The 24,386-nt window shown below is 52.0% G+C and overlaps 8 protein-coding genes across 8 annotated transcripts; 5 read left to right on the top strand and 3 right to left on the bottom strand.

Moving 5' to 3' along the window:
* Positions 1-20: 20 nt before the first annotated feature.
* On the top strand, positions 21-1,773 carry BJX67DRAFT_382328 (uncharacterized protein; the record flags this gene model as incomplete). Its single annotated transcript, XM_071033225.1, has 7 exons — positions 21-30; positions 92-217; positions 301-435; positions 514-768; positions 827-902; positions 990-1,247; positions 1,674-1,773. 7 exons carry the CDS (start codon positions 21-23, stop codon positions 1,771-1,773), a joined length of 960 nt encoding a protein of 319 aa, XP_070884922.1.
* Positions 1,774-3,380: 1,607 nt separating this feature from the next.
* BJX67DRAFT_382326 (uncharacterized protein) lies at positions 3,381-3,731 on the top strand (the record flags this gene model as incomplete). The annotated part of the gene is made up of 1 exon (XM_071033224.1): positions 3,381-3,731. One exon carries the CDS (start codon positions 3,381-3,383, stop codon positions 3,729-3,731), a length of 351 nt encoding a protein of 116 aa, XP_070884921.1.
* Positions 3,732-5,859: 2,128 nt separating this feature from the next.
* Positions 5,860-8,556, bottom strand: BJX67DRAFT_149347 (uncharacterized protein). The gene has a single exon (XM_071024771.1). The coding sequence runs from the start codon at positions 8,244-8,246 to the stop codon at positions 6,072-6,074; it is 2,175 nt and encodes a 724-aa protein (XP_070884920.1). The 5' UTR covers positions 8,247-8,556; the 3' UTR covers positions 5,860-6,071.
* A 2,025-nt stretch (positions 8,557-10,581) lies between these two features.
* On the top strand, positions 10,582-12,242 carry BJX67DRAFT_149338 (FMN-dependent dehydrogenase). The gene is made up of 4 exons (XM_071024770.1): positions 10,582-10,971; positions 11,046-11,058; positions 11,109-11,751; positions 11,811-12,242. The coding sequence occupies exons 1-4, from the start codon at positions 10,715-10,717 to the stop codon at positions 12,146-12,148; spliced, it is 1,251 nt and encodes a 416-aa protein (XP_070884919.1). The 5' UTR covers positions 10,582-10,714; the 3' UTR covers positions 12,149-12,242.
* A 1,167-nt stretch (positions 12,243-13,409) lies between these two features.
* On the bottom strand, positions 13,410-14,746 carry BJX67DRAFT_382323 (putative GPI anchored protein; the record flags this gene model as incomplete). The annotated part of the gene is made up of 3 exons (XM_071033223.1): positions 13,410-13,710; positions 13,802-14,100; positions 14,177-14,746. The coding sequence occupies 3 exons, from the start codon at positions 14,744-14,746 to the stop codon at positions 13,410-13,412; spliced, it is 1,170 nt and encodes a 389-aa protein (XP_070884918.1).
* Positions 14,747-15,678: 932 nt separating this feature from the next.
* BJX67DRAFT_382322 (glycoside hydrolase superfamily) lies at positions 15,679-18,573 on the bottom strand (the record flags this gene model as incomplete). The annotated part of the gene is made up of 11 exons (XM_071033222.1): positions 15,679-16,456; positions 16,509-16,747; positions 16,802-17,099; positions 17,151-17,366; positions 17,427-17,495; positions 17,554-17,732; positions 17,790-17,897; positions 17,956-18,032; positions 18,090-18,197; positions 18,254-18,346; positions 18,405-18,573. The coding sequence occupies 11 exons, from the start codon at positions 18,571-18,573 to the stop codon at positions 15,679-15,681; spliced, it is 2,334 nt and encodes a 777-aa protein (XP_070884917.1).
* A 1,580-nt stretch (positions 18,574-20,153) lies between these two features.
* BJX67DRAFT_356808 (concanavalin A-like lectin/glucanase domain-containing protein) lies at positions 20,154-21,183 on the top strand. Its single transcript, XM_071029434.1, has 3 exons — positions 20,154-20,660; positions 20,728-20,916; positions 20,976-21,183. Exons 1-3 carry the CDS (start codon positions 20,335-20,337, stop codon positions 21,175-21,177), a joined length of 717 nt encoding a protein of 238 aa, XP_070884916.1. The 5' UTR covers positions 20,154-20,334; the 3' UTR covers positions 21,178-21,183.
* A 1,123-nt stretch (positions 21,184-22,306) lies between these two features.
* On the top strand, positions 22,307-24,290 carry BJX67DRAFT_388887 (sugar porter family MFS transporter; the record flags this gene model as incomplete). Its single annotated transcript, XM_071034426.1, has 5 exons — positions 22,307-22,484; positions 22,552-22,780; positions 22,843-22,893; positions 22,967-23,808; positions 23,861-24,290. The coding sequence occupies 5 exons, from the start codon at positions 22,307-22,309 to the stop codon at positions 24,049-24,051; spliced, it is 1,491 nt and encodes a 496-aa protein (XP_070884915.1). The 3' UTR covers positions 24,052-24,290.
* Between the last annotated feature and the right edge of the window lie 96 nt (positions 24,291-24,386).

Raw genomic sequence — 24,386 nt, 5'->3', positions numbered from 1 at the left:
ATCGAGAGGTGCTGCGGAGCATGTGCGATGGTACCTTACTCTCCACCACATCATACCAGTCACCCATGATGAGCAGGACTGACGAGGACAGGCATATTTCAGTACAGAGGCTGCTCGTCGAAAGAAATCGAGCTTGAATTGGAGCCTTCCAAGGAGCAAGCAAGCAAGAATCGACAGGCGAAATGCCCGCCAGGTGCCTCGGGGAAGGGATATTGTGGTACGTCCCCTACCTGCCTACCTGCCAACTTATTTAATCCTCAAGCCAGTTGAGGTTTGATCAAAGTTGGCTAACATGCATAGCACCCGTGAATATCGACTGTGACCCTCTGGATCCATCACTGAACTGCAATCAGTACTACCAGTTCGTTTCCAGCAGCCCGGGGAGCCTCTTCGGCAATCACCCATTGAAGCTCACGTGCGATGAATTCCCTTTCGGTATGGACTAGACTGAACTGTCTTTTCTATCCTTTTCTTTCCCTCTTTCAAATAAAAGTGTTGACTCAAACGCAACAGCCGGATCCAAACAGGGAGGGAACCCCAACCAGGGAACCAGCATATGCGTCCCGGGCTGGCAGCAATCGTGGCAGGGAAACCAGCTCCGAGGGCTGAAGTCAAAAGTCGGATCTACCAACAAATATATCCTCAAGATTGACGGGTGGGACTGTGACTCTGGCACTCCTAATCCCAGCGTCGTCACCAACTGCGCAGGGATGTCCGCTGTCAGACGACGGGATTATGAGTCCACGGAGACGCAGACCATCACTGAAGGTATGGCACACATGCTTACTCACGGGATACACAAGAAGGCTCATGAATTGGCTCTCAGATGATCTCTTCTATAATCTAGAGGCAGACGGCAGTGACGGGCTCTTGCTTTACGTTGGCGATCTGGACCCGGGAGTGTACGTATCACCCACTACACCTTTCCCATTCCACACACACGCGCGTAGCCAACCTTAAGACGCTTGAATTCCTCTGACAGACCATAGATACACCTACCAGCTCAACCTGGCTGAAGGCAACATCACATCAATGCAGGTAATCGACTACCACGGCAACGAGTATCTCTCGCTCCCGGAAGGCCTTCGGCCCGGCAGTGGACCGCAGAGCATTACATTTAACCTTACTGATCCTGCATATGCGATTACATTGCGGGCCATGACAGACGGGCAGGCGCTCTCGATGGGCTACAATGTGACGGGGGCCACGGGGGCTGATGCAACGCGGGAGCCGGATGCTGAAGAGACGTCGGCTGGGGTGAAGATGCGTAGTTTGGCTTTGAGGGCTGTTTTGTTGTTGTTTGGGCTTGCGCTGCCAGTTGTTTATTTTTCGTAGTGGTACATGATTGCCTTTTGGTATATATATCCTGTTGTGTCTTCAAATGTCTGCTTTGTTTATTCCCTGCTTCCCTTCGTTGCAATCTTGGACCTTCAGTTCACAATAACAGGTTATTGGATATAAGAAATAGCAGGTCTTCTGGTCATGCTAACTTTGTGCAGAGGGTGTGTCGGAAAGTAAAGGCGCAACTGGGACAGGAAACAAATAAATCGTAGCAAACGTGTCGTGGCAAATCCTGCGTATCCGGAGAGTTTAATAAAGCCAACAAGTTACTACTTAATCTTGTGTATCTGCGAGTTTAGCTGGAGGAAAAGACAAGAACTAACCTGAAATAGAGACTTCGAGAACGCGTCCTGGTCCGGTGCGTCTGTGCCTGGGGGGCACGGTTCCGGGAACATGACACCAACTGGGATCTCTCTGGGCCTCCTCAAGTGAGGGTCGTCTCGTTCCGCTGGGATTTCCAACGACCCGCTGTTTGCTCCTCGAAGATCTCTCTGGGTTAACCGATCTCTGGTGGTCTCGGGAAGCTAACTCACTGCGCCACCCTTGAAGCGTTTGAAATCACTCTGGGAAATGAATCCGTTGGCTCTGACATCCTCAGGGGACTCCGCGGCGTCCTCCAGGAAACAAGGTCGGCCTCGTTTGATCGTCGGGCTCGAGCTCCCTTCTCCCTTCTCGTGTTCCGAATGGTTCGAAGAGATCGGCTCCTTGAGCTCAAACACCTGTACCTGATCAAGGAGCGCCACGTTTCCGTGCTGGATTGTTAGCTCTGCTCCTTCGTCGCAGCTCCAATGCATAGCCCAGGCGGACCTGCACCCCTACTTTCAGCTCCTGGAGTTCAGCCGAGACCTTCGGCATTTTTTGTGACAAGCTCTCTTGAGAGACATACTGGGCTCTATCGGATGATCCATGATACCTACGACCGGGCTCTGCAATGAAGACATTCTCAATAATTAGGATCGATAATCAGTCTTTTCCTTCTCACATATTTGACTGATCATGAAAGCCGAGAGGCTCCGATATCTCCGGCCAGCCAGAGAAGTTGCGGCCGCTAGCGGCCCCAACCGTTCGCGAAGGTCTGGGCTCAATCCTTCCTGGGGCTCTGCAGCTGGGCCAAAGCAGTTGCAGCCCCTAGCGGTTCCTCCAGTGAAGATTCTTCAGGACAGCCAACTGTTCCCGCAGGCTCGGGCTCAATCCTGCAGGGGAAGTTCGGCCACACGGCCTCGGAATTGCCCGCGGTCTCCGGGCAGGCATCTCCGGAGTAGTCCCTTTGATAGACACCATGTCGATCTTCGTACATTGACGCTGATCTTGTTTTCGCCCTTCACACTCTGTCTCCACAACACGATGAATCCAATTGGGACCTGACTGCCCTGAATTGGCCCCCATCTCGCCCTGCAATCCACTTCAGCTCAGGGAATTCAGAGCCCGGATGCAAGTCCATCCATAGAAAATTGATTCCCCATTTCCCAGTACGGAGTCTGGTAAGCGATATTCTCGTCCGGGGGGTAGTATTCCTGTTGTTAAAATCCTCCCATACGCCTTTGTCTTCCTACCATCCTGGGAGCCCTCTCACCTAGATATGCTAAATCAGCACTGTTGTGATATCCGACATTACCGCTGTCTCATTGTCCTCGACCCCAGGCTGCAATACATTGCATTGCCCACGAATATCACCGGACCAGTATTCCAAAGCCATAAAAAACCCTTGTTAGCGCTGGCACTTTTCTATGTATACACTTCCAACGTTTCCACTAGTGCCACTGAGAGTAATGAACTACCATGTGGATATAGCGGTCCCACTTAGCAAGTTCGAGGGCAGTTGGTAGCATTTGGAAGGATCTTGAAGTCGTATTGTGTTAGTGCTGATGCCATAGAAGAAACTTGCGACCTTCAGCCCTCGGCATCATGATTCATACTTCGATTACAAAAAGAAATGTGGAAAAGACGTATAAATATTGAGGATACACCTCGATGTACGGAGTGTAAATCATCCAATTCACACACACTCCGCCAACACGACCCTCAGCTTGTTCATCAAGATGCGCTTTACCGATATCTCTGTTTCCACGCTTGCTCTCTGGGCTTTACGGATTCGAAATGCTGCCGCAGCAGAAGGGGCCTGGCTGGTCGAGATATCTACGGATGAATTTTGTGAGGATACCACTGGGTGGTACGCCGACGACGCCGGCACAGGGTGTTTCAGCTTTGACGGGTTGCCGGATATCAAGTCTGCTACCGCAGAGGGGGATACTATAGGCAGCAGATGTGGATTCTCCATCGCCTTCTATGAGAATTATGATTGTTCTGGGGCTATGTGGTACCTAATGGACGGCCAATGTTTCGCCGCCCCGCTGAAGAGCTTCGAGGTGCAGGAAAACCCGTGTGTCTAGGCATCAAACTTTACCCTGTTGAAAGTGCGGGATACCAGACCCGGGTACGTGAGAGTCATATAGTGGCATTTGTGAATTCACTAACGACCGATCGGAGAATGCAGTCCCAGCGACATCATCAATTGGTTCTTGCACTGCATCAATGCGCTGCTCCTGGTCGAAAATCAAAGTTCCTTTCGTATCCGTTCTTTTTGTTTATTTCACCGAGGTTTGGGGGTCGCTCCGGGATCGACACGCCAGGATTGAGGTCGGATTAAGCAATGTAATTAGTTAGGAGAGATATAAATCTCAACCCGACATTCTCTGGTTCCACATACCCAAGGAGCGACACCAGTCTGCCACACTGCGATTCTTCGGGCCTTCATTGGTTTCCTCCTGGAATTTTAGCTTGGAGCAGGCATAATCAGAGCAATAGGCTGAAGTACATGCAGTAGTCAGAGGGGTGTGACCTGGGAAAAAGTGGGGTGAGCCGTGAAGCTGTCCTGAAGAAGTTTCCCCGGAGGACCTGCTAGGGGCCGCAACTTCTCTGCCGTACCGGTCGAGCTTGAAAAAGAATGTCAAAAACATACAACAGCAAATATATGGCGGAGCTTACCCATTGCGGCGCCTGCTCTGTTGCTGCTTTAGCACTAGCCTTCTAGCGCTTTGGGTGAAGATAGGTGGGGGGGGGGAAGATTTGGACTATGCCATCATGAGCGCTTACAAGCAACTCATAACAGCCAGCAGTGAATCGTTTTTGGCTAACATGTTCATTTACTAATGTTCCTTAGCATTAGTATTCTGTTGTGATATTGCTTCAACCTTCTAGTCTCTAGTGTTTCATGCCCTTGTAATATCAAACAAAGTACATGCGCACTTCGGGCGCGGCAATATCCCAAGGCCAACAGTTTCTTCAATACCTTAGATCTACCATGGGAAGTGCAAGGCTGTGAGGTTTGAATGTATGTGTATTCACCCTTATTCCAAATACTCGCAGCTGGGGCAGGATATTTCTGGTGGGAAGGGACAGTAGACTGAGGTTATGGGACATATTGTGCATAGTGAGACTGATTTGGTTGGTATGCAGGTTTTTGCCGACCACGTTCATATACCATACCGAGCTGGGTGGAGTGCAATTTAACCCACTTGTGTATTCTAGTACTATCTAAGTATTTTGGGGGTATGCTGCCATGCTGTGATATGGAGGGTACACACAGCTTCAACAAGATATTCTGCTGATTCAATATGCAAGATTCTGCAAGATTAGACACTAGGTCTCTTAGACTATCTTACTTGCCTCCTGCGATCAGTGTATCCTACTCTCGGTATATTGCTTAATAGCGCTGGAAATCGGAAAATCTAGCGGACATCATATACGTCCTTGGCCGCCGGGAAAACGTCCGCGCGAGCCTTGACGGCATACAATCGGTATTTCCATTCCTATTAACAAATTATGTGTTTCTCTTTGCTAAGGGTCTTTATAGTTTTGATCGTCTCGATTCTATGTCTGGTTGAATCCAGCCTAGAGAACATGGTTTGCACAATAACCCTAAAGTCCACGTTTCACCCACTTGAGCCTCAAGAAACGCCTTCACCACACCATCCAAATCCTCAATACCATGACAATTCCGAATCCCTCCAAGACCTCTGCCCTCGCATTTAGCCACATATATCCCCGCATGCCCGTACCAGCCTACTGACAAAATTGCACCGTCCCTCCAAGCCATAATAAGCGGAGGCAGACGCAGCTTCTTCACTTGGATAATGACATCCACCGGCCTCCCCAATACAACACACCCTCGTGCATCCCCTGGATAAATAGAGAGCAAGAACTGCCTCACCGACGAGACAGTAATTGACACTGCATATGCGGATGGGCGGAAGTGCGGGAATGCGCATGGCCGTGTAGAGATTGATGTACTACGGAGTGCTTGCATAGTTGTCTAACTGTATCAGTGGTTTTCTGTCGAACGGCCCCTTTTCCAGTCCTAGGGGTCCCGTTGTATATTTATTACGGTGGCTAGCGGTGGTGTATCGAGATGCTCTCTATTTCTGCAAGGCAATTCCTAACAGTGGGATAGTAATAAGCGCTCACTTTGAGATAGGAAAAGGCATTTTTGGCAATACTTTTCCACTGTGGACGAGTGCATGATGAATTATAATAATAATAAGAAACTCGGGCTATACTTACTGCAAGCAAGTGACTATGCTAGTTGTCGGCCTGGTTTAATCCATTTAAGGCAATCACATTTCATAACTTATTGGCATCAACATCAGCTACGGTACCGTTCTCTGTAGCATACACACAAAATCCCAAAACGTATGAAAGCTCCAACGACATCAACCCCGGACCGCTGGCATTTACTGCCACTGCATCTCATAAGAGGTTACCGTGCTGCTGGTAACAGGGATGCGCAGCAAGTCACCATCCTTCTTAATGCCCAAAGGAGTGTTAGCCTGGAAAGACATACCCCAACCCAAGCGCGAGATCGCCTTGGGGCCATCACGAGGAATAATGTTGGAGATACTAGGATAGGCCATAGTGTGGTTGGTGCCATTGGCCACCTCCTCACCATCACACTTGAGCGTCCAGTTACCACGGCCGAAGACCCGGTCCAGCGCAACCTCGCCCTTGCGGCCGGTCTCAAAGACAGCAAGGTCGAAGATCAGCTTCTTGCTCTCGGGGATGTAAACAGCACGGTAGACGTCGACGTCAAAGTCGACCTCGACGAGGGCCGGCTCGTCGTAGTGCGCGGGGTTGCGAGCACCCCAGGGGTTCTCGTAAATCCGCTTCATGCCGTGCTTGACGTTCAGGCGCGCAAGCGGCATCAGCGAGTTGGAGAGCAGCGGCGAGACCATCACGAAGTTGAGCTTCTCCCAGAGGGTGTCGTTACGCGGGTACATGAGCCCGCCGTTCTGGATCTTCGCGTTGAAGTGCTTGTCTGCGTACTCCATCAGCCGGTCGAAGGTCTCCTTGTCGCCCATCTCGCCCGCCCACACGGGCATCCAGCCCCAGATGCCGCTGCTGGCCATGTATAGGATGTTCTTGGGCAGGAGCCCGATGGGGCCCGGGTTGATGGACATGGTGCCGTCTAGACGCGGGTGAACGAGATGCTCCAGGCGATTTTCGTACGTCTCCTGGACGAGATCGTGGTTCCATGAGTTCATGAGGAAGCCAGTCCAGGCTTCGCAGCTGGTGCCGGGGACAATCATCTTCATGTTGATGTGCGTCATGTAGAAGGTGTTGAACATGTGATTCGGTGTCACCACGCCGCCGGCCTTCTCCTCCCACGCCTTCACATATTCCGCTGTCACCTCGCTGGCGACGTCACTGTTCTCCTTCAGGATGTCGTTGAACCGGAATCCCAGGATGGGGATCTGGTTGCAGATCTGGTAGATGCAGGACGGCTCGCACGGAACACCGAGGTACCCGTACTCGACCATGTTGCGGTAGATCTGGTCGTTCAGCGAGTTCTGGTCATACTCGAACTTCCACCCGGTCGCCTTGCCCCAGAGCAGGGCGTTGTACTCAAAGGTCAGCGCCCCGGGCTTCTGGTACCGGTCGTCGTCAAACAAACTGTTGAAAATGGCCGTCATGCTCTGCACATAGGCAGAGTACATGATGTTATCCGTTTTGACGGGGTCAAAGATCATCTCGCGCGCGGGGGTGCGCAGCGCACCGCCGCCGGTACTCACGTCATGCCAGTAGAACCAGACATCGGGCTCGAGCATCTTGCCGATAATGAGCTCCATTGTTTTCTTGAAGTAGCCCGGCGCCGCAGGCACACGGTGGAAGTGCGCCAGCATCAGGGCGTAGAACATATACGCAAGTTGGTAGCGGATGGCGCCGAAGCCGTCGTTCAGGTCGGGCGGGCCCATCATGTTCGCCCAGTCGCCCTTGAGCTGCCGCGCGAGGTTGCCGATGTGTCGGATAGATTGCACCATCTTCTCGTCCATGCGCTGCAGGCTCTCCTGCTCGTAGCTGAACTCCTCCTCCTTGGCCTTCTGCATGTGGGCGTCGTTGGTCGGCGAGTTGGACCCGCTGCGGATCTTCTCGAGCACGCGCGAGGTCACCGTGTTGGCGTTCAGCACGTCCGGGAAATGGTCCACGATGAATCCCTCCATGTCGAGCAGGTAGGTGATGGCCGTGTGCGGGACAATGTACCCGCCCAGGGCATTCTCGTCGTCCTTGGCCTTGGCGAAGACGTGGAATTCTTTGCGGGCATTGTCGACCTGCTCCTTTGTGCCCGTCAGGCCGATGAACTTGGGGAAGCGCTTCTCCAGGAAGTTGCGCATGACGTTGGGGGTGTCGCGGTTCGGATCGACCGAGACATAGTAGACGTTCACCCTGTCGCCGGCGGGCCCGAGATTGCTGACGACCTCCGATAGACGCTTGAGGGCGCGAGGGCACACGACGGCGCAGTTGGTGAAGCCGAAGAAGTACAGAGAGTACTTCCTGCGCAGCTCGGTGTCCGTGACGGTGTTGCCGTCGTGGTCCACCAGCGTGAACTTGGGGCGGATCCCATTTAAGGCCATGGTTGAGGATTTAGAATCGGAGAAGTTGACGATGATGCTGCGAGGCTACCCAGAGAGGAAGACCAGGTTTATATACCTTACATCGGCCGGCTCGAGCGCAGAGATGGATAACTCCGAGGCTTTCTCCGCAAAAACAATATACGTCGAAATAAAGAAATATCGCATCCAACTCCGCTGGAAGAAACGACGCGCGAGATTGTCCGGGCCCCGGCAACACGTCACTGTGCGACTCTCCCCGCATAATCCAAGCAGAGTGCAGATCAGTGGGAATCATCTTGTTGTCTGGAAGATCTCCGATTGTGGTCTTTTCATGGAATATTCAAATTGTGCGGTCGAGGTCGGTGGGAAGGTAGAACCGGGACATCTAATATAGCAGCGTAACACTCCAAACGTAGGCTCATAAGCTCATTGCCATCAAGAAAGATCAGTCAGCCCGCCGTGACAAACGCTGCTTATGGCGTCTGCACCAGCGTTTAACGCAGCACGCGCCCATTCATATCACCAGTGCCTCTTCCTGTTCGTCCTGTCTTGATCATGCATCTCTTCTTTGAGCCCATCCTCCAAGCGAATCGGATAGAACCGGATCTGCACAGCTGTCGAGGCACATCGGCAGAGTCCGCTTACTGGTCTTGAGCTTGCTGCATTATCCTGGTTCGACAGTCGAGGTTGTTGGACAACCGGGCCGTTTGTCCGCCGGCAACTGTTTGTCCTTGACTCCGCACACCGACGCCTCTGCTGGCTATCCAGGACTCGTTTCTGTCTCTAGCTGGTTGGAGTTGCGATCGGTATGCAGAGTGTTGGGCTTGCGCTGGCGCAGAATGAGAGTGAGTGCCGCCGTGGTCGGCGATTGTCCGGCTGTTGAGCTGCTTGCATCTTTTGCCATTTGTCCGTGTTGGCGTTCCGGTGGCGGCATCGCTTGACCAGATATAGAGTCCAGGTACTCCAATGGGCATGTACATAATGAGAGGCATGAAACAAAGATGGAATTAAGGGTGGCCCTTCCTGCAGATGCTCGAGGGTTCGAAACCTGACAAACCTGACATACAGGGCAAACACAGCAAACAGGGCCACGTCAGCAGCTTGGGCTTGGCGTGCGCTTCACCCAACGAGTCAAAAAAAAAATGGGTGAGCCAAAAACATACAACAGCTGGGATTCGCATGTGGTCACCCACCATACTACTAACCAGCCGGCGTGTGGCTTAAGTACGGCTGAGCGGACGGGAAGCCCTGTTTTCCACACCCTATGGTCGTATGTGACAGGTAATTAAAAGAAGAGATCCATATAGGATGGATGCTCTGAATGATATCTTCCCATGTGCTGTAGTATGGATCAGGGGTCCCTCTAGCGCTACGGTTTCTGACAGGAAGCCGGATATGGGGTATATGAGATGGTTATTGAGATCTAGATCAGCGAGCGCCATCGCTATTTGCAACACGGGAGAAGGAGGGCGAGAGGACGGCGAGTTACAAAACCAGAGTCGTCATCCTGAAGGAGACTTGGTCGTTGCGCAGTACGCAATCCATCATCAGAGTCCCTTGCTGCTGGATCCCCCCATCGCCTTGCCCAACAGACACACTAGACATGGAGTGGCATTTTCGATTCTTTATTTCGGCGAAATTCTGAGCTACGAAACCTATGAGATGTTTGTTCACATTGTACATCACAGGTAAGCACATTCAGCTTGGTATACAGGTGCAGCAGAGCAGCGATCCTGAGAGCGCCTGATTTCACCCTATCCGGCGAGCGTCATCCACCAACGGGTTTTAAGGCAGCGACGCGCCGGCGTCTCCTGACGATCATCGATACTCCGCCTCATCACTGCAGGGATATTTCTTAAATTAACATCAGTGAACACATGTTCGGTGGTCCCCAGCCCCAGTTGGTGTGTGTTTGGGAGGGAGCTAAATACACCCAAGATCGACACCAGTGAAGACGTGGCGCTTGTTGCTCCGCGGCGGATTCCTCGAAGATGTCAACCCGTTTATATCGGTATGTCCTTCAACTGATTGAAATGTTGGTATGCCTGGGCGGCATATCGAGCCCGTTCGAGCCTAGCGAACAAAATAAGCCCCCGGTGATCATCATGCGTCCTAAACCCTGCCACCGCCACACAGACCATCCGCTGGAGGGCCAAAACATTGTTTCACAGAGGCATCCAAGGATGAAGGATGATGGGCGCCGAGTATATTGTGATCGATGAATTGTGGTGGTAAGGCATCCCGGAAGGCGTCCCGGAAATCCTGCACAGCGCGCTGGATACCCACTACCAGCTAGTCACATCCTGCTTGGCATAGATGGGGGTGATCCTGCTGTACGGCTGTGAAGCTGTTTGAGCTGTGTCTGTGTGTACATTCCGAACGATACTCGTCGTTTTAGGGGCCGTGTTCTCCCTTGAGATTCTTATAGTCCTCATGCCCACACACACGTCTTCACCCAGTTCGAAAAAAAACGCAAACCTGCTTTCGAAATGTCATCCCCAAGCGAGATGGCGGCCACGAGCCACCAACCCACAACGCCGTCTACCAACTACGGCGCGTACCAAACCGAAATCTACAAACAAGGCGCAGATAGTGGCCTCGTCCCCATCGTCACGACGAATCCCGTCTGTCTTGAGAACCAAGCGAAGCAAGTCCTCGACCCGCGGGCATATAGTTTCGTCGCCGGGGGCGCAGGGGAGAAGGCGACGATGGAGGCTAACAGGTTGGCATTTCGGCGGCGGAAGTTGTATGTCCCCCGTCCCTTTTAGCTACCTGTTGATGTTATCTGAGGGTGTTGACTGGATTATTGAGAATACCGAGGGTTATGAAACCGGTTCGTCCAACACACCCCTTTCCACGTGCAAATGACTAAATTAGCCATAGATGGACAAACAATCCCTTGAGACCTCGCTCTTCGGCACTACCTACCCAACCCCGCTCATCGTCGCCCCGATGGGTGCGCAATCCCTCATGCACGCCGACAAGGAGACCGGCGTCGCCGAGGTCTGCGGCGAGCTCGGGATACCCTATACACTAAGCACAGCGTCCAGCGCGTCAATCGAGGATGTCGCGGACACGAACGGACCGGGAAACCCGCGCTGGTTCCAGCTATACTGGACACATGACGAAGAGATCCTTCTCTCGCTGATGGACCGTGCAAAACGGACAGGGTACGACGTCCTCGTTGTCTCCCTGGATACGTGGACGCTGGGGTGGCGGCCGGAGATCCTGGATCATGGGTATTTCCCCTGGTTGATGGGTGTGGGGAATGATGTGGGCTTTACGGATCCGGTTTTTCGCGCAAAGTTTGAGAAGGTGACTGGGGTAAGCGTGGAAGACGATGTGATGGGCGCCGCGAAAGCGTGGGTTGCTGAGCTGGATGACCGGCCGCATACATGGGCGCAGGTTGAGTTTCTGCGACGGCATTGGGAGGGTCCGATTGTGCTTAAGGGGATTCAGCATGTTGATGATGCGCGGCGGGCTGTTGAAACGGGGTGTCAGGGGATTGTGGTTTCGAATCATGGGGGTGAGCTCCCTGCTCCCTGTCTTTGCAATAGCAGGATATCACTGACAATGTTCATGAAGGACGACAGGTTGATGGCGCCATCGGGGCGCTGGATGTCCTCCCGGAGATTGTGGATGCAGTCGGTGACAAAGTGACTGTGATGTTTGACTCTGGGGTACGGACTGGCGCGGATGTTATGAAGGCTCTGTGTCTCGGGGCGAAGGCCGTTCTTGTAGGTAGGCCAGTTCTATACGGGCTCGCTGTTAATGGGAAACTGGGTGCGAGGGCTGTCTTGCAGGGTTTACTCGCGGAGTTGTGGCAGACTATGGGGCTCGCAGGGATGGAGACGGTTGCAGATTGCAGGAGGGAGTGTTTACGGACAGTTAAGTATCCCGGGGAGTTGAAGAGTAAGTTGTGATGCTGGCTTTAAGGTTAAGAGTTCTGTTTTACAATCCAATAGACGTGTTCGTGCTTGAGATACAGAATATCAGTATGCATGTTTTTGTCAGGGAGGTTAGAGGCACCTTGCTCTAATTGAGAAGAGCATAGCATCCGCCCAGCTCTGTTAAATTAGTATGGTTGAGCCTATACATCTCCCCCAGGTATCGTGTAATGCCTGCTTGATCGCAACAGGAGCTTCCCTGTCAGCATTATGCAGGGTGCACACGGGGGCATATCCCGCGGTGAATGCCTGGGGGACGTCGAGGAATTGGAGGCAACTGAGTCAGCAAACACTCTGGAGTATCATATTGAACTTGTCAAATTCCTTAGCCCAATCTTCACTACCCCAGCTGAGGACGTGTGATGGTCAACAAAAACCTCGAGACGCGGTCGGATGGCCCTGCCTTGCTGTGCCGCACTCCTCCGCTGTAGGGCCAAAACGAGACGACTGCAGCCCAGGCGTATTAGTTCGAAATTTGGGCCAAGTTTTCATTTATTTTCGGGGGAACCGGAAGGGGCCAACAGCCTCACGACGCTCAGATCCCTGAAATCCGGGCCACCAGGTCGTGATACTAAGACTAACAAACCGCGACGAGACGGCCAGAACGTGAGCAACGAGTATATCCACCGAGGCAAGTAGATTATTCGTTGGGCAAAAAGCCAGCTATGGAGGGACACAACCCGGTACCTTTGTCGTTGGACCTTGAAGGAGGCTTAGCAGCGCACGAACAGCCATCCACGGCTGCTGTCGTTGTCTCGGCCAGCCACGGTCTTGAGAGGTCAGTTGGGGTCATCTTGAAACTCTCCCGTCGCTCCCTGGGGGTTTCCGACTGAAAGTGCTGGGTTGTTTCACGGCTGACTCGGTTCTTCCTGAATCACTGGGCAGACCGAGTCGCCGGTCATCCAGCCGCCGATCATGCCATACAATCCCTGCCCCCCTGCATTTCGTCCGAGCGACTGGATACAGTTGACCCATTTTAGGGGTCGGGATGGCAATCCCAGCCAGTTCACGAGACGCGAGGTGAGGGATAACCCCGTCGAAAACAACAGGTCAGGAGGAGAAATGATTATCCCACGCCTCTCCCTGGCGTCTATTTTTGTCTCAGTTGATGTTTGCCCAACCCCTCAGGGTTGAACTTGGCTGTTTTCTTGTTTGCTGCCAAAGAATTTGTATACTGGATTCCCGAGACTGTTATTCTCACCATCGGTATATCTACGCATCCTTTCCAGTACATTCATTAGTCCAGGCGGTACAGCACAGTACCAAACCCAAGCTGGTCGTACCCTCCGCTGCTCGAACCATAGTCGCCGCCGCCTCCTTCGGCACCGTCGCCAGCGTCAACTGTCATGTCACGATACTTCCCGGTCCACCCTGCGTCGAGTCCTTTGACGCCGCTGTAGTGTGCAAGAAGCAGCTCCGCAATCGGCCTGATGCCTCCCCGGCTCCCGGAGCTGATGACTGGTTGTGAATATTCTGAGTTGCTGTAGGGAGTGTAGGGCACGTCGTTCCCAGTGTTATATTTGAAGACGTATTCGGCGCTTTGATTTCTCCGACATTAGTATCGGCTCATAAGTAGACCCCCCATCGTCAAGGATATGTGGCTTCTCTGAGGCGTCTGATTGCACTCACCCGGCCAGTATGCGATTATCATCCACTGCAAAGAGATCGTTTCCCTGGTTGTAGGATTGTTGCGCCACCACACCAAGTAGAGCAATGTCTAGCAAACTGTGTCCCTGGTCCCGACCTGCCTCCTGAATCTGTCCCAGAGGCTTCCCGGTGCCGTCTTCTTCGAAAATAGTCCAAATGGCATTGTTCAGGGCCCCCATGCCCGAACCATTCAGGAAGTAGTCAATTGCCTCGTCAATGGCCGTCTGGTTGTCGCTCAGGACGCCAATAGCGTGCAAACTGGCTATATTGCAAAGATCCCACTGTGTGTAGACTTTTGTCAATACCTTTTTGAGGTGCGGTTCCAGAAGGGAAGCAGGTAAAGGCACGAAGACTCACATTGGCCCAGTAGTGGTCAGGGCCCGCGCCATTATGGTTGACTAGAAAGTCACTATTCATAGGCAGGAAGACCGACTGCATCATGTTGATCATGGAGTCCAGTCCAGCCCACCCGTCGTAGTCTCGCAGTACTTCCGCCGCATTCGCCATTTGATAACCGTAGAGACCGGACGCAAGGAACTTGTCCGAGCTGCCCGTCACAGTCGTGAGCATGCTGCTCCATGCATCGAGGATCGCCGCCGCGGCGTCCCCGTTTGCAGTCTCGCCAGTTACTTTCCAATAGATGGCGTTGGCGTAAGCTGCCGCCGCATCGCGGTAAAGATCTGAGTAATTTTCTGGGTCGCACCAAGAGGCGCCACGGCACACCACCTCGGCAGCACGAGGTGTGTAGTCGGAGTTGGCGCGCGCGGCGAGTTTGTTCCACCCAGTCAGATATGGCTCTGTTCCGCTATTGACATTGTTACGGATGCGATCAAAGTCATCATTCGTGTGGAGGAGGCCCGGATGGACAATGGCCAGCGCATGGGTTGCATGGAGGAGGGTCGTCGTGATAATGGGAGTCGTCTTCATGATTGGGGCAAACACTGGAGACCGAATACGAACGGCAGGTTAACAGTTGTATTCCGAGACCAGAATATCTCTTGCCATGTCACTCGGTCAGACACTGTTGAGAATACCTTGGCCTTATATATTTCGTTTTCTTGAGACTACCACCCCACAGCCTGTTTTGCTCCGGCGGAGTGAGATAACTACCCCGGGCGGGGATAATTTCTATACCCCTAATGTAGATCTTGTAACCCTCCACATCCTCGGCATCAGGGAGACGATCACTAGGGCTCTCCTCCAATGACGTGTCGAGACACTTTTTTCAATGTCCGATGATCTACCCGATACACCAGGGAAGGGGATGGTTGGCAAGGTGGTGCGGTGTGGCGTCCGGCGGCGACATCCAATGAGTTGCCCAACCCAAGAGGAGGAGATGTTAGAAACACCCTTTGAGTGTCCGGCAATTACCCCGGCCCCCCGTGGGGTGGCAATTGGGGTGGTATACGGAGTCGATGTATATTAAATCGCTTCGTCCATGCGACATGGATCCGCGTTCATGCAACGCACCAGCCGTCATGCAACAATTTCATATCAATAGCGCTGCTTCTCAGCCCCAGAGGATATTCAAATTCAGCATATCAGTCAGTTGACCCGCTGATCATGGTGGGCTCCACTAATAAAACATGCCCATTAGCCCTCCCTTGGGGTGTCATCTGCTCAGCGAGGTGCCCCAGACAAGCCACCTCCGTGACCACGTTTTCCAGCCCCTACCCGAAGGAATCTTTTTAATATGTGGAAGAAATTGGCCAACGTGGCCGCCAGCCGGAGCAATCGTCGGCCAAGCTCCTGGACAGACAACCCTGAGAGAACTCTCGAAATAATCTGTTGCATCCCATCCTGGAACCCAGGTCAGATTGCGCAGCTATATCACAAAATAAACCCGTCCACCTCGACTACTACTGAACATGGAAAGTCGCATTCCCCCGAATATCCGCAGAGCTACGCCCGACCAACACCTGGAATGCGCCCGGTTCGATCACGTACTTCATCCGGGCATCCCACAACCCCAATTCCTCAACCTTCAGCTGGATCTCCACAGTCTTCGTCTCCCCCGCACGAATAAAGACCTTTTCGAACCCCTTCAGTAACCGATTTGGCACCACCACAGACGAGATAACGTCTACCACATAGACTTGCACGACTTCGGTTCCATCTAACTGCTCATGGGTATTCGTCACGTCCACACTCACCGTCACTGTATCCTCTGGGGAGACGCTTGTCTTGTCTAGTGTGACCTCTCCGTAGTCAAACTCGCTGTACGATAGTCCATACCCAAAGGGATACCATGGTAACGGAGAACCAAGGACATACTGGTGGCCGAAAACAAGGGTGCCGTCATCCGCCACAGACCCCGAGTCGCCGATGGAGCGGCCAGAGTTCAGGTAGTCATAGTAGATAGGAAGGTCGCCGACCGAGCGAGGGAATGAGACCGATAGTTTACCTGAGGGGTTGTAGTCTCCAAAGAGGACATCCGCGAGGGCGTTACCGCCTTGCTCGGACGGGTAAAATTGTTGAACAAGGGCTGAGGTACTGTTGGAGAGCCAGGTATCGCTAATGGGTTTCCCGCTGGAGAGGACCACAACGGTAGGGACACCTGTGGAGGCAATTGCTCGAACAAGTTCGCCTTGCGCCCCTACCAAGGATAGGTCATTGACGTCGACATGCTCGCCCGTGCTGTGTCCTGAGTTACTCGTATGCGGGGATATTAACAGGGAGAAAGACTTACGTTGCGTTCAAGCCTTGCCAGAGCTCGTTTTGGTCGCGGGACCAGGTTCCTACGACAACAATGGCAACATCTGATTCCTGAGCTGCTTCAATAGCTTCTTGAAAGCCGGACTGATCGTTGCTCCACCTTTCACAGCCCTTGGCATAGCGGACATGAGCTTTTTTCCCGACGGCAGCTTTGATGCCATCTAAGGGTGTGACGCCGCGGTATTGGCTCCGGTATGGGACGTAGTCTCCGTACTATTCTTGTATTAGTTATCAGGGGTGTCAAGGGGTCGAATATGGAGGCTATACATTCATGAACCCATGTGCCATTGGACCAATGACGGCGATATTGCCCTTTTTTTTCAAGGGCAGGGTATTATCGTGGTTTTCTAGCAGAACAATAGACTCTTTGTCTAGTTGTCTTGCAAGCTCGACTGCTTCCTGTGTATGGATAAGGCTCTTCCACTCCTCTGGTGGAGCACCTGGGTACGGATTCTCAAACAGGCCCATGGCAAACTTAGCGCGGAGCACCCTGGAGACTGCAGTGTCAACAATCTCAATATCAAGTTTGCCAGACTCGACCAGCTCTGGGATTTTTTGGAAGTTGCTGCCACTATGTTAGTGCTCCGTTTGCCATAGTCCAATAATTTGGTCTTACTATGATCCACCACCCATCTCAACATCATTGCCAGCAGGGAGTGCCTGGAGCGTTACTGATTCCATGTCAATTGGAGAGCTCTGGCAGAGATGGAAAGCAGAGCACAGGCGATCCGTTGCACCAGCGTCACTAATCACAAAGTACTCATAGCCCCATTCATCGCGAAGGATCTCGGTAAGAATGTGGTAGTCGGCGACTGCCGGGATACCATCAAAACTAGCAAACAGAATCAGCAAAGGTGCCCAAGCTCCGTAGCAGAGGTAGGAACAATCTCACGAGTGGTATGCGCTCATGATACTCCAAGCACCGGCATCTATGATCGCGCGCTTGAAAGACGGCAGCCAACTAGGACACAGGTAAATAAACATACTCATCATACATGAGGGTAGAAGAAGTCACGCACGTAGTACGGAAGTATCGCTCGCCCCCTTGCACGGGACCGGTATTGAGGCCTTGTTCTGGCTGGCTGAATCCTGCAAAATGCTTTGCCATCGCCGAGACATTGAGGCTCTGGAGTCCAACGGTGTATTGGTATCCGATCTCACCGGCAAGGTACGGGTCTTCCGAAAATGTTTCCTCGACCTTTTTCTCCTCTTAGTCTTCTTCCCGGCAACGGGTCAATGCGGTTAGGGCACTTACTCTGCCAAATCGCAGCTCACGGGCAAGGTCGACAACTGGAGCAAACATCTGGGTGACGCCCAGAGCACGAGCCTCTTGCGCTATGAGCGTTCCCATCTTGTGGACCAACTGGACTGCTCATTAGCTTCGCGATTCGAGAACTTCAGAAGCAGTTGCGAAATCATACTTGTCTGTTGAATGAGCATGCGTATGCAATGGGGGAATTGAAGATCGTTGCATTTCCAATCAAGAAACCATGGATACCTATATTTCACCCAATCCTTAACTTGTGGTTGAGAATCTAAAGCGGCGAGCACATACCCTCTGTTTGAACGAGTGCAGGAATACCAAGGGTGGTATTTTCCATGATATAATCCTGCGCCCTCTTGACATTGGTTGCAATCCAATCCCAGGGCACCGGGTATCCAACTAGCATAAGAATGTTGTTAGTGCTGTAGCCGCAACGATGTACGCAGAACACATACCGTAGAACATGCCCCCCTTCGTCTTGATACTCTCTTCCAGGCCGGTGTAGTTAAACCGTCCTGTCTCTGTATCCATCCAATCCGACATGCCGCCTGCAAATCTGTTAGTCCTCATTGCTGCAGCTATCTGTGGATGGTTCTATCACCATACCTTGAATTAACTGGGCTGCTTTATCCTCAAGCGTCATCCGCCCCAAAAGATCAGAAACTCGGTCCTCGATACTGGCATTCGGATCTTTGTAGAGGGGCGATGCACCCTGCGCAGCGGTTAAGCTCGCAAAGAGGAGCAGTAACCCCTTTGAAAGGGAATTGAAGACCATGATCAGGACGTTGTCGTCTGAAATTCACCCTTGCCGTGAAACCAATAAGTCAATTTTGTGATGAAAATTATCAAGGTTTCCAGGACTTGCGGCCCCTCAGCGAAGTATTATACCTAGTTGACGAGGTCATCGGAGATTACCCCAGAACAATGGAGCTTCATCTGAAGCAGTCACAACCTTGGCGCCCGGGAAAATGGAAAAGAAGCCTGAAATCAGATTACGGTGGTCCCATGGGGCGCGCGGATATTGTCTCAGCCACCGACAGGAGATATACGAATTGTGGAGACTTTGAAGAATGCGGATGAGGTCTGGGGTCCCGAAGAACATCCCGAAAGGATCAGTAGAAATGGCCGACGGAAACATCTTCCGGGCACCGAGGTTTACCCGCGGTCGTGCTCAGCCAGTCACTGCCAGAACCCAGCTCTGCAACGGGAATATCGAACCAGTCACACTCGAGGACCTCGTATTCGTGCTCATTCCGAGTTCTCTCCACTCTTGGATTGCAGCTCCCCTGACAACTTTCCGCTCCACATGGTTGAATCCTTGCATGTCCGAGGAAATTTGCTGCCGATTGGGCGTCAGCGACACGAACACAAAGTCAAACTCGTATTGCAACGAGTTTATCCGGGATTGAGGGACTTCGGTCGGCTAATGTTCCCGCAGGAGCACAGCTTAACGGCACTCCTATCGGAAGCAAGTATCAAGTGGGTATGAGCAATTCGCGTCGCAGGGAAACATCGTGCGTCAATTTGACTTTCAGAAAGGGCAGGAGCCAAGATCCACCCCCACCGGGGAAAATCAACCCCGCACTGCCCCCGCTGGCTTCTATTTTGTTCCCGGCTCGGGATTGGAAGGTTCCATCAAGGAGTCAGCCGGAGTACTGTTCGTGAATGTGGAGCTGGACTTGCGGTTTTGAAGGCATCTGAGTGGTGGACTATTCGGTACCTCGATGTTAGTGCTAACGCTACTAAAGCTTGTTTTGCAGCTGACAAACTGTATTAGATGTGAGGATGGTGAAAAATTGCGTGTTTCCGTTGAGTTTATGCTCGCTCTTTCAGCTTCGCTGAAATTTTAATAAGGTTTGAAGGTGTGCAAACCATCGAAAGTCACCTGGAAGGATGGGGGGATGTACTGTCGAGCGTCGGGTGATATAGAGTATCAACTTCCAAGGACATACGTTCACAGTCCCTCCCAGTTTGCTGCTGCATTAAGGCGTAGCAAACCCCTAAAAGGCCCCCGCATTTTTAGACTCCAAGTGCAGTGGTCGTCTGTTACATCCATTGAACCGTCATAATATATTAGGCGCCAGATGAACCGGACAAATGGCTCCTTCAACGGACGTCGCCCGGGCGAGCGGGAACTCTCTTCACTTCTCAGCCGTAGTAACTTTGCTTTCGCTGAGGTTGGCGTCGTAATTTCATTTGAACACGAGGTCCAACTCCTCTTTGCGTATGGGGAGATTACCAGAAGACTCTCGCCACATGTGGATCATATCAGAACCTACGGTTAAAGTCCTCCGTGTAGTGGCATTTCGCCCGCTGAGTTGCCATTGAATCAAAGGTATGCAGCTCGCTGATCATCCCTGCGGTTTATTGTCAGAGAGACACTCTGCCGTACCTGCATCTCCCGTTTTGCGGGGAAGACTGGCTGGCACCGGTGGACTGCTAGAACAGCATATAAATACAGACACTTCAACTCATACTTTGAACACAGTGAAAGGCAGGCCTTGAATTATCAAGAACAACAATTCTCTTATTCACAATGAAGTGGTTTTCTCGCGTTGTTACTACGTCTTTCATCCTCCTGAGTGGACTGAGCCACTTGGCTAGTGGCGCTGATTCAGGCGTTTATTACTTTAAACACTTCAGTACTTCCGGCAGCATCAGTCCATGGTACGTTAACGATGACTCTTGGGGCGTGGACGCTCCTGGTGGGAGTGGATTTGTTGTAATGGTTACTGGCGAGGACTGGGGCACTTGGTCTCCAGTCCATACTCTGCCGAAGAAGCTGAAGGATGTCGACCCGAATCACAACACCTGGTTCAGTCAGACCGCTCAACCAGCGGAAGGCAAAGGATACGATGCTTGGTAAGACCCTGCCGTCTTTACTCCCATTCTGAGGTAGTTCGGAGTCTTGCTTATATTCCTGCACTAGCTACGACATTTTTATCGACTCAACCTATGCTCCCACTGATCGTAACGGCAAATACGAGGTGATGATCTGGGTCGGTTATCAGGCTCCTAATACTCCTCTCTCTGATCAGTACGGCGCAGATGGTGCGGCGGTGCCCTGGGCGCAGAACGTGAACCTTGGAGGCAAAGCTTGGGATGTCTACCTGTATCAGTGAGTATTCTTCAGTCGCGTATATCTGAAACCAACCCTGCTAACCTATGCTTTTACAGTTGGCCCACTGGTGATCTAACCATGTCGTATGTCGACCCGACTAACTCAGGTTGGTTCTCGGGTAGTTTAACCCCATTCTTCGAGCACGGTATTGCCAATGGCTGGTATAGCTCGGAAGATTACTTGACCAGTGTTATGGGCGGCTGGGAATTCGGTGGAGGAACGTATACGGCTAGTTCATGGGGAGCGGTTGGATTCTGATCATAGTACTGAGATTGTGGGAGGTAGGGGTGGAGTCGAATATCGAATACTCAAGACGCATAACCAACATTCTTCATCTTGACATTTCAAGCAAGGGTACTTTCGTAGTCTGTAAGAGACAGCAAAACGAATGTAAAGAGCTGGTGAACACCGCCTTGGAACCGCCAGGACGACACGAGGTAATCGAAGAACTGAAGTAAATCTGCCAGAAATGACAACTACCTGCCATTCGCGACAAAGCTTTACACCGTATTACCGAGTTGGTGTCCTGGTAGAGTCCCGGGCGGCCCCGTTGACAACGAGGATGTCAATACGCCGGCTGAGAGTATCCCATTCCCCGCAACTGCTAGGGCGCTTGGCACTCGAAGGACTGTCTGTCTCGGTCGGGAATGGTGCTGGCGCGCCATGACGCGGACATCAGTCCCGAATTGGTTCTCAGATGAGACCCTCCACAGAATCGGAAACTCTATTATATTTTGTGGGGTACAATTTCCTCGCCCGACAGTCTCAGATCTCCCGCAGACTGCGAAAAGAGCGGCTCGCCGAAGGCACGTGGGCAGAAAGAGCTGATTTCACGAAGGTCATCCAGGGCGGGGGAGTGTGGGGAGGGATCCACCATTCAGAGGTCACCATTCAGAATTCATCCGAGATGACATGTTTTGCACATGGCCCAGGGAAACTCTAATTACGGCGGGGAATCAACTTACCAAAATGCCATTCAGACAAAAAGCAGCAAATTGTTTGGACCTTGCTGATGGACCCTTATAAAAGTGAATTTGTATTAGGCTAAATTCCCCAAGATACAATTTCTGTTCTTGGATTCCTCTTAGAGCAATAATTGATGGAAGTGAGTTCAACAGTGATGTATTTCGGTACAGTATTAGTCTTGAGCAACCCAGGCCAATAAAATTCAGGAATGACCAAATATAACCGACCGGCCTTGGCGGCTTTTCATAGGTGGATAATCTCGAGCGCAATCATGAACTGATGGCTTTGAACCATCGAGCCAAGCTGGTTAAAAGGACAGCTCGCCCCAGGGCTCTTAAACAAGCACTTCCGCCCGCGGATTCTGAGCATCGGTTCGACCACGGACAAAACTTCCCAATTTCTGGAAAACTCCCAACGCGAAATGGGGCGGGGTTACACAATAGGGGTCGCAGCCTTTGCTGCCACAGGCAGTTTCCTGTTTGGTTATGACTCTGGTGTCATGACAGACGTGATTGCCTCTCCGAATTTCCTGGAGTTCTTCGATACGACCAAAACTTCCTCAATCATTGGTGCTATTAACAGCACCTTCTCCGGAGGCGGTAGGTCAAAATCAGCTCTCTCTGTTACAGAGGAATCCGCATACTAACGGTTTCTACCTCTTACCAGCCGCCTTGGGGGCCCTCATGGCCGGTTTGACTATCGATTGGCTGGGTCGCAAAAACACTATCCAGATCGGCGCCTTCCTGGCGCTTGTCGGTGCCGTGTTGCAGTGCGCAGCACAGGATTTGGCGATGATCCTAGTTGGACGGATTGTTGCTGGCTGGGCGGTGGGCGTGATGAGTATGTCCGTGCCGGTCTACCAGGCGGAGTGTGCGCATCCAAAGACGCGTGGCCTGTAAGTGATATTGCAACCCAGAAGGAAAACATGTAGGCATATTCTGACCCAAATGGCACCAGGATTGTTGGCCTTGCACAGCAAATGATTGGAGTTGGTTTCATTGTCAGCACGTAAGCTGCCACCTCCCTTTTACCTGCGTTCCTGCCAACTCAAAGGCGCGCGCTTTCCCTAACGGATATACAGATGGATCGGCTATGGTTCTCTGCATGCCCCTGCCACAAACTCTGTGCAGTGGAGATTCCCATTGGCCTTCCAAGGAGTCCCGGCGATTCTTCTTTTTCTTGGGTTGTTTTGGATGCCTGAGTCTCCCCGCCATCTTGTCGAGAAGGGAGAGTATGATCAAGCACTGAAGGTGCTGCGACGCCTCCATTATGATGGTTCCAACGATGACTGGATCGATAGGGAGTTCAACGAGATCAAGGTCACCATCAATGCAGAGAAGGAGATCACTGCCCCAGGCTGGCTGGTCATGTTCCAGGTGCCCCAGTGGCGGCTGCGACTTATTCTAGGCACAATGGTGCAGGTGTTCACGCAGATGACCGGAATCAATGTGATTGGCTACTATCAAAATATCATGTACGAAAACCTGGGCATCACAGGCCACCGCGCCACCCTTGTCGCTGGGATCTACAATGTGATTGGGCCCCTAGCCAATCTCATCTTTATCTTCCTTTTGCTCGATCGGGTCGGCAGACGCAAACCACTGCTCTTTGGCGCGATAGGTATCACGCTTGCTCTGATTTGCGAGGGTGCACTGAACTCACAGAACCTTGATGGTACTAGAAGAAGCTTCAGCATTGGTGGTGTCTTCTGCATCTTCTGTGTTTCAGTGATTTTCTCCGTTTCTTTCGGTCCCATCAGCTGGGTCTACATGTCGGAGATCATGCCAATGCAAATCAGGGGTAAGGGTAATGCCTTTGCCACTGGTTGTGGGAACTGGATGGTTAGTACATTGTGGAGTCAGGTGTCCCCCATCGCGCTGGACAAGCTGGGCTGGAAATTCTACTTTATTTTCGTTGCCTGGAGTAAGTCATCACACTGTTTTCCTGGCTACTGAACCCCACTGATGCTTGATAGATATCTGCGTAACTCTCCCCACGATCTATTTCTTCTTCAAAGAAACCAAGCAAAAGTCTCTCGAGGAGATCGACCTACTCTTTGGAGACCGAGCCCTAGGAATGATTGACAACGACCTGGAAGCCAAGAGGGTGGAAATGGCCGACTCTCGCGGTGATGAGACCCAGGTTGAGGATATCAATACCCGGTAGTTCTACTCAGGACAGTGGTGTTGTGGATATGCCCATCTAATATCCGGTTTTCCTTCTGGTCAAAACGGGGAAGCACATCTAGCACCATTATTTTCGCCAGTTCTTCCCTGTACAAGGGATAACAACTGTGTTCCATTGTTGGGTAACTTCCAGCTGATCCTCATCCCTTATTTTTCCCTATTGCAAGCAGACATACGGCGCACAGTCGTCAATTGTGATTTCTGGGCCACCACTACTCTGGATATCAGATAAAGTTCTTCACCTATTAGGGACCAGTGAGAATGAAAGTCTATATAGCCTGAATTGGGGCCTTTGACTCCTTGCTCTGGTTAACA

Source organism: Aspergillus lucknowensis (assembly GCF_044049455.1).
Source record: "Aspergillus lucknowensis strain CBS 449.75 chromosome Unknown BJX67scaffold_28, whole genome shotgun sequence".
In the NCBI taxonomy this organism is placed as follows: domain Eukaryota; kingdom Fungi; phylum Ascomycota; class Eurotiomycetes; order Eurotiales; family Aspergillaceae; genus Aspergillus; species Aspergillus lucknowensis.
Note: the sequence above shows the minus strand (reverse complement) of the source record. Positions and strands in the feature narration are given on the sequence as shown.